Source organism: Sander vitreus, chromosome 12 (assembly GCF_031162955.1).
Source record: "Sander vitreus isolate 19-12246 chromosome 12, sanVit1, whole genome shotgun sequence".
Taxonomy (NCBI): domain Eukaryota; kingdom Metazoa; phylum Chordata; class Actinopteri; order Perciformes; family Percidae; genus Sander; species Sander vitreus.
This window is the reverse complement of record NC_135866.1, coordinates 9,642,330-9,662,529: the sequence shown is the minus strand read 5'-3', so window position 1 is coordinate 9,662,529 and position 20,200 is coordinate 9,642,330. Positions and strand designations below refer to the sequence as shown.

At 42.1% G+C, this 20,200-nt stretch overlaps 2 protein-coding genes across 5 annotated transcripts in view; both read left to right on the top strand.

Annotated features, from left to right (window-relative positions):
• camsap2b (calmodulin regulated spectrin-associated protein family, member 2b) overlaps positions 1-2,022 on the top strand; it is a 43,392-nt gene extending 41,370 nt beyond the window's left edge. For both annotated transcript variants that reach the window (XM_078263634.1, XM_078263636.1), the window contains one exon: positions 57-2,022. In XM_078263634.1, coding sequence (XP_078119760.1) covers positions 57-356 — 300 coding nt within the window. In that variant the 3' untranslated portion in view covers positions 357-2,022. The remainder of the gene's footprint in view (positions 1-56) is intronic.
• Positions 2,023-3,609: 1,587 nt separating this feature from the next.
• wdr47a (WD repeat domain 47a) lies at positions 3,610-20,147 on the top strand. 3 transcript variants are annotated; one of them, XM_078263624.1, is made up of 17 exons: positions 3,610-3,799; positions 5,609-5,778; positions 6,214-6,297; positions 6,449-6,533; positions 8,152-8,283; positions 8,496-8,672; positions 9,080-9,588; positions 10,775-10,892; positions 13,201-13,382; positions 14,237-14,476; positions 14,578-14,641; positions 15,073-15,230; positions 15,607-15,776; positions 15,886-16,056; positions 17,039-17,179; positions 17,376-17,594; positions 18,588-20,147. In XM_078263624.1, exons 2-17 carry the CDS (start codon positions 5,621-5,623, stop codon positions 18,728-18,730), a joined length of 2,751 nt encoding a protein of 916 aa, XP_078119750.1. In that variant the 5' UTR covers positions 3,610-3,799; positions 5,609-5,620; the 3' UTR covers positions 18,731-20,147. The 3 variants fall into 3 exon arrangements, with proteins under 3 accessions (XP_078119750.1, XP_078119752.1, XP_078119753.1); XM_078263626.1 differs by having other exon boundaries at positions 3,611-3,799; positions 17,039-17,170; XM_078263627.1 differs by lacking the exons at positions 3,610-3,799; positions 5,609-5,778; positions 6,214-6,297; positions 6,449-6,533 and adding an exon at positions 7,735-7,826.
• The last annotated feature ends 53 nt before the right edge of the window (positions 20,148-20,200 follow it).

Below are 20,200 nucleotides of genomic sequence, written 5' to 3'. Positions count from 1 at the left end.
TTCTGCATTAAATATTCTGCACTAAACAATGATTTTTCTCTGTTTTTTTTCTGCAGGAAATGGAGAAATCCGAAGCCAATAACTTCCTTGTTTTGTTCCGTGACGCCGGATGCCAGTTCAGGTCTGTGTACGCCTACTGCCCCGAGACGGAGGAGATCACCAAACTGGCCGGCATCGGGCCGCGGAGCATCACAACCAAGATGATCGAGGGCCTGTACAAGTACAACTCGGACAGGAAGCAGTTTAGCCAGATCCCAGCCAAAACCATGTCCGCCAGTGTGGACGCCATCACCATCGCCAGCCATCTGTGGCAAACCAAGAAGCAGGGGACGCCCAAAAAACTGCACACTAAGTAGCGCCAGATGGCCGGGGGAAGATTTGGACACGCTTCTCTGGAATGAACACAGAAGAAGTTGCGGATTTTACTTTTTCATTAAAAGGACGCACGATCCCACTGTAACAAATCACAACTGGAATGTAGAACACAAGTGGGCCTCACAGACGTTGATGTTGTTACAGAGTTGTTACAATCTGGACTACTTAAATGGGGCACGAGTGTGTACTGTGTGTCAGCATGTGTATCAATGTTCTCATGTGCCAAAAAAAAAAGAGAGGAAAACAATAGGCGGACCAATGCCTTACCTAGTTGAACCACTGAAGCACTGAATGTTTGGTTTCTATAAGTTAATCATGTGTGGCCTTATGCTTGTTTTGTGTCATATGGATGCGCTGTGAGTGTTGGTGTCATTTTGTCAGCGCTTGTTGTAAAAAGTCTGTTACAGGAGAGCTTGTGTACTCACCCCCTCACCCTCCTCCCCCTCAAGCCCAGGTTGATATAAGGGTGGCCTGTCTGATCTGTGATCAGGTAGAGGCAGCATTCTTGATGAGTTTTGCTGCTATACAGGTATGTTTTTTAACATGTGACTGAAAAACATATAAAAAGTTCAAATTTGTGTATGTGTGTGTATAGTGAAGTGCCAAGACGAGTAAAAATTCCTCAGTTGGTGATTGTAATTACTTTGCAGAAGTGTGAAATGATGAGAGTATTGAGCATACGGACTACCATGAAAAACAATTCTGGAAAGCACCTGCAATAGACTCTTAATTTATTTCATTTTGATAATGCTTTCAAGACATTTTGATCTTAGATTTTATTCAGAGAAACATAATATACTGTACATAAATAAGTTAAATTAGTTTGTATAGGATGGCAGATCCATTGGAAATGAACGAGTCCGCTTGTGGTAGATTTTTAGTAGCTTTTATAATTTATCATGTGTGTGTATCGGTATGTTGTCGTTTGGGGCCTTTAATTGTGCTACAAATGCAAAAAAAGTGTGATCACTCAACAGTATCACTGGGAAGACGATCATCAGTAGTAGAATAGACGGATGTCCCACCCTGTGTCATCAGTCCGTGCAATTTAAGAGTAATTTAATCACCGTTGTTCATGTTGCAGTTGGAACTAACAAATACTCAAAATGCCACTTTCACGTGGATATTGTCTTACCTTTTAGATCTTGATTACCCTCAAAGTAGTCCACAATTGTAAATACATGAATTCACCTATGATAGCACTTCAAGACCCAGTCCACTCTGGGTCGTTGAGTTGTGTCCGCTTCAGGACTGTCATGCTTTTTACTTTACTTTCACATTACTGTTACATTTTTTGTTATCACGTTCCTTCCTCAGTTTGTGTTGGCACTGTACAGATATATTTTGGCATAAAGAAGTATTTTTTGTAATGACATTGACCTGTTGGAGGTGTGTACTAATGATGCAGTACAGTTGTTGACGCAAGTATGTTGAAAGCAAAGGCAAGGTATATAAAGTCTTAATTGATGAGGCGTTATTGTGGTATTGTATGAAAATCCCTAAGTATACTGAGAAAATCATAGTTTTTTTTTTTTCCAACTCTGAATCCATTTTTGTTTGCAATTTACTAAATATGCTCAACTGTTCATTGGTTTTGGTTGTTTTTCTATTACTTGAGCTTTATTAAAATGCCAGCTATCAACAGTATGCATGGTGTCTCATTTCACATCCCTGTCTTGATTGATTTAAGTGTAATATTAGCCTCATTTAAACTGACATAATATCATTCTACTACCACAGGAGCTAAGTTAATAACATGTAATCATCATAGACATATGCAATGCCTGCTTGTATCGTTGTCATCATCATTATTGTGCTGTGCAGGCTGCACAAACACAGACTATCAGAGGGACTCAGACAATTCAGCAAAAGTCTAGTCACTCTGCAACACCAGACATACTTTTGTCTTAATAATCATCATCCTAGTCATTGTCTGTAGTAGTGTGATATGTACTAAGACTAATGAAGCTTTACTGGCACAGACACTGAATGGGCTGTTAAATAAAACATCAATTATTCAGAAAATCTACACTTTATCCACCATATGCTCATATGTCAGGGTTTATTTTTCAACTATAAAGTGTCCACACACATTTGCTAGTGACATTTCTCTAATAATAAATGAAAGGGATCTTTATCAAATGTTTATGTTAAAAAAAATGGATATCAGCTAATATAGCCTTATAAATTCAGATCAAATTTGGTATCACTCTCAAAAACTCTTGTTGTTCTGTCTCTAATTGTTCTGCTGCTTGCTATTTTTCAGATTGATGTTTCTTTAAGCACCTATGAGTAGAGGTGTGAATCTTCACTGATCTCCCGATTCAATTCGATTACAATCATGTCAGCAATTCGATTCGATATCTTGATGCATCTCGATGCATCACGATGCGTCAAATACATTTTTCTATTAAAGCCATATAGGATATTTAATTCATAGCTTTTCAAGCTTCAAAAACAAAACATTCTGGAGTGCTCTAATACTAAATACATTGGCATAAAACTACAGCACTGAGCACATGGCACTTCCTGAATGTGCAAAACATACCAGAATATGTAAACAGAAAGGTTGTTAGGTCTACATTAAATTGTAAACAGAAATAATCGATTATGGCCCGGCCGATTATCGATGCAGCATCGTCCATGTCCACGATTCAATGTGCCGCTCATTTCAGAATCATATTTATAACCCTGGATTATTATTAATGACGATACATTATGTGTAGACATCACTAATGTTACAGCTAGTAGGCGCTAATTTTACTTTATATAGGCTACTGCCAGGTAGCTTAAAAATAATATCTCATTATTTATATTAGTTTTTTTATATTTTGTTCTAATCATCTGACTCTGCAAAGTATCTTGTATGTAAGTGTAGTGGAGTAAAAAGTACAATATCGGCTTCCAAAATGTATAGAATAACAGACAATGGAAATAAAAGTAAATTTCGAGTACCTCAAAATGTGCAGTTACAAACCACCACTGAAACCTACACAAGCCAAACATTGTGAGGAAAGTAAAGCCAATTTTGCACATAAGATTAAAAAGTTGTAACCTCTGTGCACGCCACTGTGTCGTGACACTTAATACAATGTTTGAAATTTATTTCTATCATGTTGTATTATTGCTGCTGCTGAGTGTGTGGAGGGAGCATACAGTCTGTGAGGGAGGGATGGATGGAGGCGGTGCTCTTGCAGACAGCAGGCGGCTAGCAGCAGGCAGGGCTGGGCAGCAGCAGCGGACCGCAGCGGAGAGGCAGACGAACATCCAGCAGGGAGGGGACACAGCCATACAAGGAGGAGGGACAGCCAGGCAAGACAACACCACTAACAATACCGAACGGTACTCGTCGTGACAGCGTCTGTCAACAGCGCGGAAACAACCGGGGCAGAGTTGTTTTCATCCCATGCATTTTTAGAAACAGGTGAGCATTAAACGCAGCTCGTAGGCGGATTTGTGTTGTTCTTGGGAAAGCTGTCCGTGCGCACCCCGCCCGTTCAGCTAACTAACGGATGATGCATCTCTCCCCTCGGCCTGGCTAGCTAGTCACTCTCCCCCTCCAACCGCCGGTTAAATTAGCCCGCTTTGTATGAGCTCCAACGGTAACTAGCTATTTGTTGGATTTGCTGTAATCCGGTCGTTACATTCAGAAGCTATTTAAAGCTAACAAGTAGCATAAGCTTCTTATATACCACTGTTTGACTTGAGACTTAGTGCCAGTAGTGTTAATAGCTAACCATCTCCCATGCTAGCTTAGCAGGACTGCAGTGCTTGTGTCTTTGACTTGTAACGTTAAGCTAGGAAAAAATGCTTTCTTGCTAGTTTTGTATCTGGTGTGTCTTTCCTAGATAGATAACCATAAATGCATTAGAGGCTACTGTCATGACAATAATAGAAGAGATGAGTGTCTCCTCTGTAAACACAACATGTGGATGAGCAGCAGTTACTGTCCTGATTCAACAACCTCTGTTGTCTTGCTCTCTTACATCTGTTTATCAGAGTTTTAGGTTTAATGTGATTAAGGTGTGACATAGTGCAAACACTGCCCTCACTATGTCATGATCGTCTGATAGGGAACAGCTTGGCCTTTTATTATAATAACATAAGTAGTTGTATGAAGATGGATAGTGGTTGAATCAAATGCTGACAAGCATTAACATATATCCTAAGCAGTGGCTCAGTCCATCTGGATAATACACCACCAATTTACTTGACTAGGGTGTAGCCTAAAGATAAAGTTAGCATGCAAACTATAGTTTGTTTCAAATCCCAACAGACTGCACTGCTGTGAGGTAATACACTTTTGATCTGCAAAAGTTAAACTCTTCAGAGTAGGAGAAGTAATGTGAGATTTGTGACTGCATTTTGGGTTTATACATTGCGAGTTTCATGTATGTTAGATGAAATTTGATCGGGCTGTGGATTAGGTTGAAAATCTGTACATTTGGGGTTATAAAGCCTTTTGTTGTTCATGCTACAAAATGAGGCACTACTCATTTTAGATGCATATTTAGGAGCGTTCCAGTCTAACCACAGTCTTTCATTCATTGCCACTGACCAGCTTCACTTGAATGTCTGCATTTTATATGATTTCTCCTTTTTACAGTCACTGGATTTCTCCAAGAGAAACTTGCCACTAGGGCTAGGCAATATGGCTGAAATCATTATCAGGATATCAATAAGGATATTTTCTGAAATTGATGTATGTCTAGATCCAAGTGTTTGCAAAATCATTATGAGGAATCAAACTGATGTTCAATGTAATAAACTGTGTCCCACTTGTATGCATTACTTGGGACCAAACGTTTAGACAGTGTAGCACTTAAATCATATAAGGAGCAATTAAAAATGACTTGGTCTTCAGTCTCACAAACGAAGAAAAAGAATACTCTCAACAACAATGCTAACATGCTGTTCACCATCTTAGCTTAGCGTGTTAGCATGCTAACATTTGCTGATTAGCACTAAACACAAAGTAGTCTACAGCTGGGGCAGATGGGAATTTTGTAGGTATTTGGTCATAAACTCAAGCATACCAAAGTCTGGTAGGGTTGTTCCACTGGGGAACACAAATATCTGTACATTTCATAGCAATCAAGTAATAATTATTATAACCTCTTTGTTTTAGATGTGTAAAACAAACATTTAAAAACTGATTTTGTTTTTATGTTTTTACCTGTGTGTGTGTGTGTGTAATTTAATTAGTATTTTGCGTCTTTGACCTTGTTTGCAGCCCGTCGTCACCATGACAGCGGAGGAAACCATAAATGTGAAGGAGGTGGAGATCATCAAGGTGGTCCTGGACTTTCTCAACTCCAGGAAGTTGCACATCAGCATGCTGGCTCTGGAGAAGGAGAGCGGCGTCATCAATGGGCTCTACTCAGATGACATGCTCTTCCTCAGGTAGATGAACTCAACAGCAACAACCACACCGTGCGGTCTGGATACGGCCGTCTCACGTTGCAGCTCCAAAAAGCTGCCTACTATGAAACAGGAACAACAGGCAACTGTTCCAGTCATACATTTCTGATAGTGTCCTCTACATTGGGGATTATGTAACACTGTACTACTGCTGTAGATGTGAGTGCTTCCTTGAAAGTCAGCCAAAAGTGTGTTGTCTGCAATTCTACTCAGCCTGAGTGTTAAATACATGTTGGTATTTCACCTAGTGTCTCTTAATATGCTGTCTCGCCTTGTCATGGTACACCTTTCTATTAAGAAAATACCACAGCAAGTAGAGAGTTCAGTTTTATGGCCATGTTTACACATTTGTGGGACATTTCAAAATGAGGACATGATTCCATGTGTTACCTGTGTGTTAAAAATGATTTGTTTCAGACAACTGGTGCTGGATGGCCAGTGGGATGAGGTCTTGCAGTTCATCCAGCCTTTGGAGTGCATGGATAAGTTTGACCGAACAAGGTGGGTTCACTGTGTGAGTCACTGTCAGTACGTTCAGATTCATGTATCCTTTGTTGATGCGGAGGTAGCCTGCAGCAGCAAAGTTTGACCACCACTTAAATTGCTTCTTTCTTTGTGTCACGATGTCTAATGTCAACTGTCATGGCCGCAGGTTTCGTTACATCATCCTCAAGCAGAAGTTTCTGGAAGCTCTGTGTGTGAATAACGCCATGTCTGCAGAAGATGAGCCACAGCATGTAAGTCACTAATAAATGTACTATTTATTAGTATTTTCTAATGCTTTTTAAGCCTCCCAAGTGACAACACAGCCTTGTATTCTTTTCCTGTTGAATAGACTTTGTAACAGCTTTGTCTTCCCACTGACTGTCACTGGTTGTCTTGGCAGTAAACAAAGACAAGAAGAGAAGCAAACAGTGTTGTTCAATACATGTAGTTTAAAACTGCAACTCTGCAAGTCATGCGAACAAACCTCACAATCTTTGTTTATAGGCAGGTTGTGTATGTGTGCGTGGTCGCGTGTGTGCATGCGTGTGTTTGTGCTCAACAGTGGCTGCATTTGCATGCAAGGAGTGGCGTGGCTATTGGCCTCAGTGCAGTGAAGGACTTATCCGGGTTAAGCTGGTTATTTGCGCCTCTGATACTATGTGATCGACTCTCCATGTTAGAATAATCCGTTTTAAATAATATATCTGTTCACCTGTGACCCACCCACTAATGAAATGGTTGAAAGGGAAAGAAAGTGCTGTCCGTCTGCTGCCCCCCTTCCTTTTTGTCTGAGCCATAGGTTGCATTTAACACATGGGAAAGAATGGATGCCTCAATAAGCAATAATAATAAGTGTTTTCTTAACAACAGAATGTACTCGTATTGCAAGGCGAGTATGAATAGGAACAGAAATCCAAATTGATCTAAAGAGAAATCCAAAAGTAAGGTGATTCTATGCCACAGTAAGCAGTTTATTTATGGGAATAAGCAAGTTGCAATCTTCTCACAATCCGAGAGTTAGCTTCCTTGAGTTGTAGCTCAATAATGACGTGTCAATCCAAAATCGTGTCACTGAATAACACATTCATGTAAATGTTGCCCTGAGGATGTGCTACCAGAGGGCTTAAAAACAGTAACTGAAGAATGAAATACACCTGCAGAATTGCCAACAGCTCTAGAGAACATTATTCTTTTGTATCCATTCTTTATGATTTGCAGAAATGTCACCACAACAAATGCATAATGAAGTATTGACATTGATGCTGATGGCCATTTTGTCATAAACCCTTGCAGAGGCTAGACAACTCTGAGTTGGATCCAAGTGTTTGTAAATCCTAATTCAATTATCAAATAAATCAATAAATCACACATGCAGAGACATTCAAAACTCATTCTGTCTTTTCTATTCATGCTCTAGCTGTGGGCCGACTGTCACATGGCAGAGTTGCGGTTTGTGCCACTGTGCCAGAGCTACCGTGTCCTTAACTGGATTAGGTCAGACTTCTGTGGACATCTGTGGACATAGTGTGCTGCTGTGCTAATGGGTATTGGTTTTTGTGATATGGTGTCGATTGTGTGTTGGCAATGACTTTTCAGGGTGGTGCAGGACAACATTTTAGGAATAGGACTAAATCGCTGTCCTCTTTTTCTGTATCATTTTCTGATTTCTTGTGCATGATATCCTGGAAGCTGGTGTTTTTGGTTTGTTTTCTCGGTCTCACTGACATTTAAAAGCCATCTGTGCCTCCGGTGTGCTGCTGGAGACAAAGCTCTCTCTAAAAGTACCATGTTTTTCTATCTCTGCTGTTCAGAGAGAAACTTCTACTCAGTCATCTGTGGCAATCTGAAATATGTATTTATGTTTTGTAGTTGGAGTTCACCATGCAGGAAGCAGTGAAGTGCCTCCATGCCCTGGAAGAGTTCTGTCCATCTAAAGATGACTACAGCAAACTGTGTCTGCTCCTCACACTGCCTCGCCTCACAAACCATGCAGAGTTCAAGGCAAGATCTATGAAATTGGATCGAAACAGAAATATTTCATTTGTGAAAAATAAAGTTTACTTTATAAACTTAGTTTGTTGTTTTTTGCAATTTGCTGAAACTGATAGCATCTTTTTTTACTCTCTTGTGCACTGTTCTGCCATTAATTCCACTTATAAAACAATACTGTGTTTTTGTTGAAATCTTTACTTCCATGTTCCGTGTTCCTGCAGGATTGGAACCCGAGCACGGCCAGGGTGCAGTGTTTTGAGGACGCCTGCACCATGGTGGCAGAGTTCATCCCTGCAGACAGAAAGCTGAGTGAGGCTGGATTCAAGGCCAGTGGGGATCGACTATTCCAGCTGCTCCTCAAGGGAGTCCTCTATGAGTGCTGTGTGGAGTTCTGCCAGGTTTGAACTACTAAAACCAAACATAAATACTGTGGCCTAAACCAGTTTACACATGGTCTAATGCAGAGGTGCCCAAATTCTTTCATATAAAGGGCCAGAAATGTATCTGGATGGAAGGCCACAGGCCAAAATTAAATGTTGATGTTATGTGTATGTATGAAATAACATTACGATAAAATGTATTATTTTGTTATCGAAAATTAACATTCTAAATCTAAAATAAAATTTCAAAATAATAACACTTACATCCATAAAATAAGAGGAGAGTAAGCATGAGCATGTCTAATGTTATGGTGGGCCAAAACAAAGGGAGGATGGGCCTAACTTGGCCCGCAGGCCGCAAATTGGGCGGCCCTAGTCTTTGCCGATGATTGAAATTAATATTTGTTGGATTTGTTTGCGTGCAGAGCAGGGCGACGGGTGAGGAGATCACAGAGAGCGAGGTCCTGCTGGGTGTGGACATGCTGTGCGGTAACGGCTGTGATGACCTGGACCTGTCTCTGCTCTCCTGGATGCAGAACCTCTCCCACACCGTCTTCTCCTGCGCCTTCGAACAGAAGCAACTCAACATCCACGTGGACCGCATGGTCAAGCCCACGAAGGCGGGCTACGACCTCCTCACCCCGCTCATCAGCAAACTGTCTCCGTACCCCTCGTCCCCGCTGCGCCGCCCCCAGTCCGCCGATACCTACATGTCACGCTCCTTGAACCCAGCGCTGGACGGGTTGTCTTACGGGCTGTCTGGCCAGGATAAGAGAGCGAGTGGCGGGGAGATAGCGCTGGGCAAAGGGGTCTCTCCCATGTCCCACTCGTTTGCCAACTTCCACTACCCTGGAGCTGGAGGCCAGAGCCTGACCAGAAGTCTCATGATGGAGAGCTCTGACTGCCACAGCATCTTTGAGGAATCCCCTGAAACGTAAGGGCTTGGAGTGGACCTGGTTAGAGCTGGAAAAATGAAGCGATTAATGATTAGTTGTCAACTATTAAATTAATCGCCAACTATTTTGATAATCGATTGATCGGTTTGAGTCATTTTATATGAAAAAGGAGTAGCAATTCTCTAATTTCCGCTTCTTCAATGTGAATATTTTATAGTTTCTTTTTATAGCACCTTCAGACATACAAAACAATCTCCACAATATGTGTAAGATAACATCAGATGGCGCACCGAACAAAGAAACAGAAATTGAACAAGAACAAAGACCCTCACCCACCCTCCACCCTCTGCGGTCTCGAGGAAAACAAACAAACAAACAGACAAACAAACAGAAACCACACCTTGCCTAATCACTCTCCTCTAGTTGTTGTGGGGCCGAGGTCATTAAGTCTGCTCTTTTCCATAGGCTGATAGTTGATGATCTGGCTTTGTTAATCCTCGCTGTAGAGAGCTCAAGCATAACTATGTCCAGATAATACGCCAACCACTGTTTTATACAAAGCGAGTGGTGGGGGGGGGGGAGCCAGCGCTGAGCTATCATTTTCTTGGTTGCAGTTGAGCCGGCTAGCCAAATCTTCCTCTGTCTCCCAAGCAGGTGTAATTTAGAGTCGTCATTAAGTAACAAAACAATCGGGTCAGTAGGAATTCGACTTCTTATCACATCGGATATTATTGATGTTTTATTCCAGAACTCATGCACCTGTTCACACTCCCAGACCATGTGCAGGAAAGTTCCAGTTTGTTCAGGTTGACAGAAAGTACAATAGGGAACGGGAATGACTTTAGAGACGTATCTCTTCTGAGGAGTCCAATATGTCCAATGACATATGTTGAAGTGGATATCCCGGTGATTTGGGTTTTTGGAACAGTGGAAAATGTCCCAAACTGTCTCCCAATTAATTCCGTTCCCCTCAGGGCAACTGAATATCTTTTAAGTTGTAGACAAAACAAGACATTTTGGGACACCACCTTGGGCTTTGGGAAATGATGATCGGCATTTTTACCATTTTCTGACATTTGAGAAAATAATTGGCAGATTAAACGACAATGAAAATAATAGTTAGTTGCAGCCCCAGACCCAGTTTTTTGCCAGTCTCTGGTTTTATGCGGGCTGTTGTCAGATGTCTTGGATAATCTGTTGCTCTGGTGTGTTTTCTCTCTGAAGATCAAGGACAGACACACCCGTGGATAAGATGATGAGTTCAGGCGGAGCTCAGAGTCTGCGTCCTGCCTCCGCTCCGGGCGAGGACGCGCCATCAGCTGGCACTGACGATAGGAACGAGGTAAACCTCAACGACCTTTGCTTTTTAACTCGTTAGACCTGTTGTATGTCACACATTACTGAACAAGGGCTTTATTTTATTATGTCGCTGCATTGTTTTTATGGGTGGGGGAAAAAGAATCGATTCATGTATGTAACGTGATTGTTTTATTTATTTTTTTTGGGACGATTTTTTTAATTGTTTCTTTTTCCTAGAATCGATATTTTTTTATTTATTTTTTTTTTAACCAATGATTCACCTAAATATTTTCTGTTTATACGGTACCGCTGACAGCGACTACATCCTATCCGTTTATTACAAATGAAATAAATGTCAGACTGACTGACACGTGATGTGCATTCTTCTTCGAAAACCATTAGTTTTTAGAAATGTCTCATGATATATTGTCTCTAGAAGGGAATTTTTCAACTTTTGTTTTTGTTAAGAAGGAGAGAAAAAATCGCAGTACTCAATACTCAACCGCAGTAAATCAAAATCGCAATACAAATCGAATTGGCACCAATGTATTGTGAAAGAATCTAATGGTGACAACAGCATATCCCATTTTGGGAAACAATTGTTTTCTTTCCTTGATGGGTGTTGCCTACACCACGGTCTAAATATAGGCCAGTTCTGATGAATCTTTGTCAGTGTGGTGTGTCTGAGTCATCTTCCTCCTGCAAGTCTGCGTTGGAGCCTCGTCCCTGTCAATGTTGACATGGCTGCTTACAGTGAGAGGCTCAGTCCATTCCAGCGCTGTTGTCCTCTGCCTGGATGACAGACTATGATTAAAGGAAGTTGCCCTTGTTTTGGTTTGTTGGTGGTGTAGCGTTGGTATGCTTTCATCATGTCCCAGCACTTCATGTGCACCTTAAGTCTTAGTACATGTAGGAAATGGGCTTTTTGTATATCTGTGTCCAGACACATGGAAGTTAGTTATTGTAGTTCGGCCCACTGATTTATCAAAATGTGTACTTCCAACTTAAATCTGAACACACATACACATATTCTTAGATATTATACTTTCAAAAGGTCCAAAACAAAAGTCCATAAACCCGCTTAGAATTTTTCGAAGAAAGACTCCTTTAACATTACGTTGTGATTATTATGAGACATAATGCAGCTCTAGTTGTTTCAAGTATCCAGCCAGTAACAAAAGAACAAAGCAGGGCAGAAACTGGGAGAAGAAGCCCAGGTGGATTTGGTTCTAGGTCAGTAGGGACACGTGGCTCAACAACTCAGGAGCTCAACCACAAAAAAAATGAGTCTTTACTGCCCTCATGTTGCCTGTAAACAGTGTTAACACAGTATCCTTTTCTGTCTGTCTCATGCTTTCTATTCTGGTCCCTTTGTGTGGCTCAGCGTGAAGGTAGTGCTTTGTACTGCCTTCCCCGTCACCCTAGAGACACATAGAGCCCCCCCCCCCCCCCCTTGTATCCTCTCTGCCCTCCATCCCTTTTCAAGCACGGGCCGAGTGCCAGTGTCACGCCCCTCTCCAAACCGTAGAGGCTTTCCCATCAGATTGTCAGGACAGGAAGCAGAGGACAGAGAGGGGAAGTGAGCTGTCCTCATCTCTCAGTCTTACCCTCCTTCCTCCTCTAATACCTGAACTCTGATCACAATGCTGCCTTTGAGCAGTGTTATAAGAGTTGGCAGACTTTCCTCAGATGTTAACATGCTTCGCTGTGTGTGAATATTATTCTACTTTGTCTCCATGTGTCCTTTTTCATTCGTACAGATCTATGTTTGTATGTTCCATTTATGTCATTTACGTTTAGTTTTTCTTATCCAGAGTGACTTAATCTTCTTTCTAAAATGAATCACCCAACAAGAGATTACATTCATAAATTGCTGTAATAACAACCATTCATTCATTCATTCAACCTTTATTTATACTCGAGAGATCATTGAGGGGCGGCCCTCATTTACAATGACATTGAGTCAGTTACAAAAACAAAACAACCACACAGAAAAGAAGCAACACCATCATAAAAAAAAGAGAGACTGAAACTTTCTGAAGTGGAAAAATAATTTGATAAATAAATTAGGATAATCGGGATGCAAAAGAAAGTACAACGATGTAAAGCAATTACAAGTAGATGTTTGGAGGTTTAAAACCAGATTCCTAAATTGTCCAGAAGGCACAAGTAAGCGCTATAATTTCAGAAATTCGGGTTGCACTAATTATGAAAGCACTTTTTACAAGTTTAGACCGAGCTCGTGGAACATGAAGCAAAAGCCAGTCAGCAGAGGGAGTCTGATAAGGTCCTTCTGAGGACTTTTTTTTTTTTTTTGTATTTTTTTTAATGGCATCATGTTCACTCCTCAGCTTCGTGACTCCACAGAGAAGTATGAGGAGTACTATCGGCAACGTCTTCGCGTGCAGCAGCACCTGGAGCAGAAGCAGCAGCAGAGGCAGCTGTACCAGCAGATGCTGCTGGAGGGAGGGGTGCAGCAGGAACCTCCGCCTAGTGACATGCAGCACAGCCTCACGGAGAAGTTCCTCAACAGGTACAGACAAGACAAGAGATCCCTGAAGTGTTCCCCTGTCAGACAGGTAATGCACATACTGTAACACACCTGTCAAGTCATACGGCAAACGCTCTGAAAGCAGTCGGCCATGTCAGGGTAGTTCTGGTTCTCAATTAAGCTTGCCAATTTCTGTATGGGTTTTAATATCTTCACACAATAGAGGAGCAGCTGTCAGACAAGGAGAAGTAGACGTGTTAAAGCCCCATGTGGCTTTCCTAGTATGACACACACCTCTCTCTCCCCCCCCCTAAAAAAGAAAGCCACCTCCACTCCACACTGCACCATCTGTTGTGATCCGCTACATCACGTCACATGGGACCATCGCCTCATGTGTATTAATTATACACAATATTAGACCCAGACTCCACTCAAAAATAGCACCCAACTTAAACATGTATGCAAATGCTCCCAAACCACAACAAGAGTACATTTAATTTTAAGTCTATGACAAAAAATGAATTTGGAAATTTGGTCATTTTTGCTCTGTCAGCAGGACAAAGGCCCTTTGATTTGTCCCCCGAGAGTTCCTCGAGTCCTCCCTTTCCCCAGCCCCTCCCTGTCCCCTGTCTCCTCTGCATTATTCACCAGGGTAGCTGTGCATAATGACATCATTACCTCCATTTTCTTTTGTCCTCTACCCTTTTGTAGTTTTGACTAGATTTAACTGAGTCAACTCAATCAGCGTACAGAGAGCGTGTAAGCTAAAGTAAAATGTGTTTGTGGAAAGGAAGAAAGGCACAGGCTAAAAGAAAGATTTGTAGAGACAGTTCATGTGTGTGTGTGTGTGTGTGTGTGTGTGTGTGTGTGTGTGTGTGTGTGTGTGCACTGCTCAGGTCCATCCAGAAGCTGGAGGAGCTTAATGTGGGGATGGAGGATTTAGGGGAGGAAGTGAAGTCTCTGGCCCAGCAGTGTAATGGCAACGGGAACACCCCCGCCTCTGAGGACAATAACAACCCTCCATCTGTGACCCCGGGGCAGACCCGAGAGGGAGGGGTGCTCAGCAGCACCCCGCAACACAGCGTGGGGGGCCGCCCGGTCCCACCTCCCAATGAGTCCCCTGTCATCTCCCAGAGGTACTGTAGGTGCTATGTCTTTTGTTTCTATACCGGAGGTTGTTGCGGGGTTGAATTTGATGATGACTGTATTTATGTTGTTGTTGTTGTTTTTTTGGCAGTGAGCAGAAACAGAAAGGAAGTCCACAAGGTGACACTCCAGGCTCATTATCCCGAAGTAAAGAGGTAGGTATGCACACAAGTAACACTCCAAAAGTTCTGTCACACCTGCTGTAAATAACGTATCCCTCACCAAGCATGTAATTGTCTCGCTGCGCTGAAAAATCAACCTGAAATTACTTTTGTTCATGCTCTGTGTTTATTATCCATTTTCTCTCACGTTAGCTGTTACTACTGTCACAGAACAATTGTTCTCTGGCTGTCATCTGATTTTAAAGTTGCGCACATTCCCTCTCGTTTTTGTCACAGTATAGGACGATACAGGGATAATGCTAATGTGGCATTTGACTAAGCAGATTATAGCGTGATTATATCACGATGTCATGCTGGCATCATGACACTGTGGATGTCATGGGGTAGAGAAAATCCAAGATTATAGTGCTAATTACACGTAATCTGTGTGTTCATGTGTTTTTATATGTGTGGTTTGTTTGCAGGGCGACAAGCCTAAAAGCCTGTTTGTGCCAGTGCATTCTCTGGAAGATACTCAGGCCATTCGAGCTGTCGCCTTTCACCCGTCTGGATCGCTCTACGCTGTGGGATCCAACTCTAAAACTCTACGTGTCTGTGCTTATCCAGAAACATTAGACACAAGGTACAGTAACGTGGACAATCCAAAAGCAATCGTCTAACCATTTTTTTCCTTCTTATCAAGAGTAGCCCCCTCTTTAAAAGAATTATTGATATGATTGATTGTACGATGCATGCCATTTGAGTTGGTCATGGAAAGTTCAAATTCCGATATTTTGGGGCACTTTAAGGACTTCTCATCCATGCTGGTTTAAAAGTTGAAACTTAAAAAAAGACCACTTTCAGTAAAAAGTAAAAAAAAAAAAAATGTTTTCATTCCAGAAAAACATCCCCATACATAGTTTGAATGTCTACCAGTTTACTCACTTCTGTTCTTCCATTGGTCGTTCCTCTCCTTCCTCTTCCCCACCCCCCCTCTTCTTCACTCTTCCTCTCCTCAGTGGTTCAAGTCCAATAAAGCAGCCGGTCGTCCGCTTCAAGAGGAACAAACACCACAAAGGGTCCATCTACTGTGTGGCCTGGAGCCACTGTGGGCAGCTGCTGGCTACAGGCTCCAATGACAAATATGTCAAAGTCTTACCTTTCAGTGCAGAGACATGCAACGCCACAGGTACACACAGTTGGATACTGCATTGATGTGAAGTCAGGGCACGGACCTGTTATTATCTCGCATCTCACAAGCATTCTAATTTTATTGTTTGTGTCTCTCTGTGCCCTAGGCCCAGACCTGGAGTTCAGCATGCATGACGGCACCATCAGAGACCTGGCCTTCATGGAGGGTCCAGAAAGTGGAGGAGCCATTTTGATCAGCGCCGGAGCTGGAGACTGTAACATCTACACCACGGACTGTCAGCGAGGACAGGGCCTGCACGCCCTCAGTGGGCACACAGGTACACTGACTGTCTCATCCATTCGCCTGTCCTAATGAAAAACTCACATGGAGTGGAGTCCAAGAGAGAAAGATTGGATTAAATTCAGTTTTGTTTACAGGGCCCTATTTTAACAATCCAAGCACACGACATGAAGCGCAGGTGCGTTTAGGGCATGTCCACATTTTTGCTAGTTTGACGTTGGGGGGGGGGGGGGGGTCCGTGCGCCGGACGCATGGTTCAAAAGGGTTGTACTTAGCGTCTTCATTAATTCATAGGTGTGTTTTGGGCGTAACATGCAATAAACCAATCAGAGTGCCATCTCCCATTCCCTTTAAAAGCCAGGGCATTTGTACCTTGGTGCATTGCTATTATGATGGGAAATTTGCACCGTAATATTTTGCATGTTTGTGTGCTGCTGCACTTCCCTGTGTTTGTAACAAGCATAGTCTGCGTGTGCTGTGCATAAGCCTAGGTGCATTTTACTAATGCGCTGTAAAAAGAATGCAAGAATGCACCTGAACACACCTCCCTGTAAGACCAGAGCACAGGTGCATTTGCTATTTAAACGACGCGGGTGCTGAACGGAAAATTGACAACTGTGTTGGTCTTAAACTAGCAAAGACACTTGCGTCGGGCTTTGCGCCACACTGCGCCTGGTGAAAGATAGGGCCCATAGTGTCAAATCATAGCAGGAGGACACTTAACAGATGGAGTGGGTCTAGACCACTATAATTTACAGAGACCCAACAATTCCCCCCCAAGAGCAAGCATTTGGTGCAACAGTGGCGAGGAAAAACTTCCTTTTAAACAGACCGAAACCTTGGACAGAACCAAGCTCTTGGTGGGCGGCCATCTGTCGCTGCCAGTTGGGACACATAGACACAGATATACAGATATATGTTTCATAATAATTACAGAAGTCGGTATGTAGAACAGTGGCAATTATGTTAGTATTGCCACTGACAAGTGTGTGACGTGTCATTTCTGTGTTGCTGTTTAGGTCACATTCTGTCTCTGTATACGTGGGGAGGCTGGATGATTGCCTCTGGCTCTCAAGACAAGACGGTGCGTTTCTGGGACCTCAGGGTGCCCAGCTGTGTCCGAGTAGTGGGAACTGCCTTCCACGGCTCAGGTATCACCTGTGTGTTCACCTCCATTCTTACATCAAATATCGCTAGCAAACCCTTGGACACCAGAATGTAACACTGCTTCCATAATAGGCGCTGATGTTCTCTATAGGAAAATCCTGATTCTCTCAGTCAGCACAGAAGATTTTTACTGGTTTTTACAGCTACACCCCTCTTTTTTTTTTTTTCCCCCCCCTTTCTTCTGAACAGGCAGTCCTGTTGCCTCAGTAGCAGTCGATCCTAGTGGCCGTCTCCTAGCAACAGGACAGGAAGACAGCGCATGCATGCTGTATGACATCAGAGGAGGACGAATCGTCCAGGTGTACCGGCCGCACTCCAGTGATGTGCGATCGGTCCGGTTCTCCCCCGGAGCACACTACCTGCTCACTGGTTCCTACGACACAAAAGTCATAGTCTCCAACCTCCAAGGTATAGTGTATCTCGTCTGCTCACATACAGTATTAATGACATATTTATGATAAATAGTTTAATGCTTTTACCCGCCATTAGCTTCTTCGTGTGGGCTATCCTGTTTTACGATGACCATAAAAACCTGAATGGGTCGTGCCTGTGTGTTTGCAGCCATGTACTTCATGAACCTTGTTGTTAAATATCCATATGATCCAGGCAATGCAGGGTGCATCTCTCTGGCTCTATAGTAAAATTAAAAGAACTGTATGAACAGTTCTCCGTTTTATATCATTGTAAACTGAATATCTTTGGGATTTTGAATGTTGTTATGTGCCAAACTATTTCTTGGCTGGGACCAGTGCCCTGGAATCTTCACTGGTTGCCTTGGCAACGTCACAATGATGACAAGACTCCAGGAAGAGTGTGTAGAAAAATGGTATAGAGATCACGGATTCTGAGTTGGATACCTACGTGTGTGTGTGTGTGTGTGTGTGTGTGTGTGTGTGTGTGTGTGTGTGTGTGTGTGTGTGTGTGTGTGTGTGTGTGTGTGTGTGTGTGTGTGTATATATATATATATATATATATATATATATATATATATATATATATATATATATATATATATATATATATATATATATATATATTTAGAAACACCTGTTCTCAGTACATATTCTGTATCTTTTATGAGGAAGGGAGACTCTACTTGCGGTTTTCCACTGCTTGTAATGTCTATAAAAAGGAAAAGAAAACTGGGTCTCCTCAAACCACTTATCTTATCTGTACAGGGTTCTAATATTTCCGTTTGTCCCGTAACCTCACTTGTGTGTTTTCTTCGAATATATATTCTAGTAAGTGGTCTTTACGTAAGCCCAGGAATGATCATGGATCCCAGGACCAACTTACAGGAAAGAATGTTTTCAGAAGAATGTGATGAAGAATGTCACGATTTTAACGGCGCCTCTCTGTGCTCCGTTTCGTGTGTGTGTGTGTGTGTGTGTGTGTTGCTAGGTGACCTGACCAAACCGTTGCCTCAGACCGTGGTGGGAGAGCACGGCGACAAGGTGATTCAGTGTCGATGGCACACACAAGACCTGTCCTTCCTCTCATCCTCTGCTGACCGCACTGTCACACTCTGGACACACAACCCATAAAACACACACACACACACACACACACACACACACACACAGAGTTATAATCTAAAAGACACACATTCCCCCTAAAACAACACTGCTCCTTCTGCACTACCAACGCTGTCACGCTCCCTTTCAACACACATTACCACATTCACTGTTGAATGAGCCTTTCACTCATCTGTAGGAAACCAAAATGGATACAACCCTGTGACACATCAAAAGCACACGTTGCATGTTCTCCTTTTTTCTTTACATTGCATCCGTCACACCGACTGTCGTCGTCTTGAAGGGTTCAACAGCAGGATCATTCATTATTCTCACCAATCACTCTATCTTCACTCCTTACACACCACTCAGTTGCTGCATGTCCTTTTCCCTGAGGAGCTGTTGAGGTTAGACAGGACAGAGTGCTTTGTTCATGATGGTGCCTTCCTTGAGTTCTCAGTTTCCATAGCAAAAATGTAAAAAGATAATATGGTCTTTTTTTTTTTCCAAGATCAAATTTTGTTAAGTCGTCTTGAGAGAAGTCCTACATTCCTTCTTCTTTTGCACATAATTTTCTTACAGCTGGTGTTATGCTGCTAACGTTTGGTGACACAAGAGTTGAATTTATGGTGTGAAATGTAATTTGATCAGCGTGTCAGTAGTGAGCTTTTCCTATCAAGAGGCTGAATCTGTGGAGGTCATACTATCTGTTGATCAGTCAGCTGTTGCTTCCCTGTGGGATGTGCCGATGTCTAATGTTACTGTATCCATTGCATTGCTACAACTCCAGATGTGTAAATTAGCGAGTGCATTTGTTTTAAATTTGAAATCAGTGTTTCTTTGCGCTGAAACTGTTACAGTGTCTTGCGATTGCTTGCTTGCAATGAAAGATTGTTATAATGTCAGCATCAAAGGGAAATACAAAGTGTAATTTGTGGTTGAGCGCCCTAGCATTCAGTTTAGGAGTTGTCTTTGTTCAGAAGCTTTGGCTTGTCTACTGTAACAATACAACAACAGTAGGTGGCAGGCTTTGTCCATAGCAGGGGTCTAACCATATGCACAATGAAATCTGAATGGATGCACGGGTGTTTTGATATTTATTTAGAACCAGTGTTTGGGGCATATGCATTGTATTTTTTTCATGTATTTTACATGTGCACTTTTTTTCTTTTAACATTGTCTCCTAAAATTGATTTACTTACAAAGATGCATATTTTATGTTAATGTATAGTACACAGTATATTGTTCTAACTAAAATAAGGCCAAACTAATACGTACATAGATGTATTTATTTCAGTTGTGTTTATGTATGTACAGTTATGTTTTTGAAATGCTAGTGGCTCTTGTATTAAGCCTTTTTAATTCTTGTTTTTAAAAGTGACTTAAATTAATTCAAGCTAACTCAAGTCTGACTGCTGGTACGTTCAATAAAGTGTCTTTTACACAAGCTGGATCTTTTGTGTTTAGTTGAAATGAACAGATCACATTGAACATTTAAAA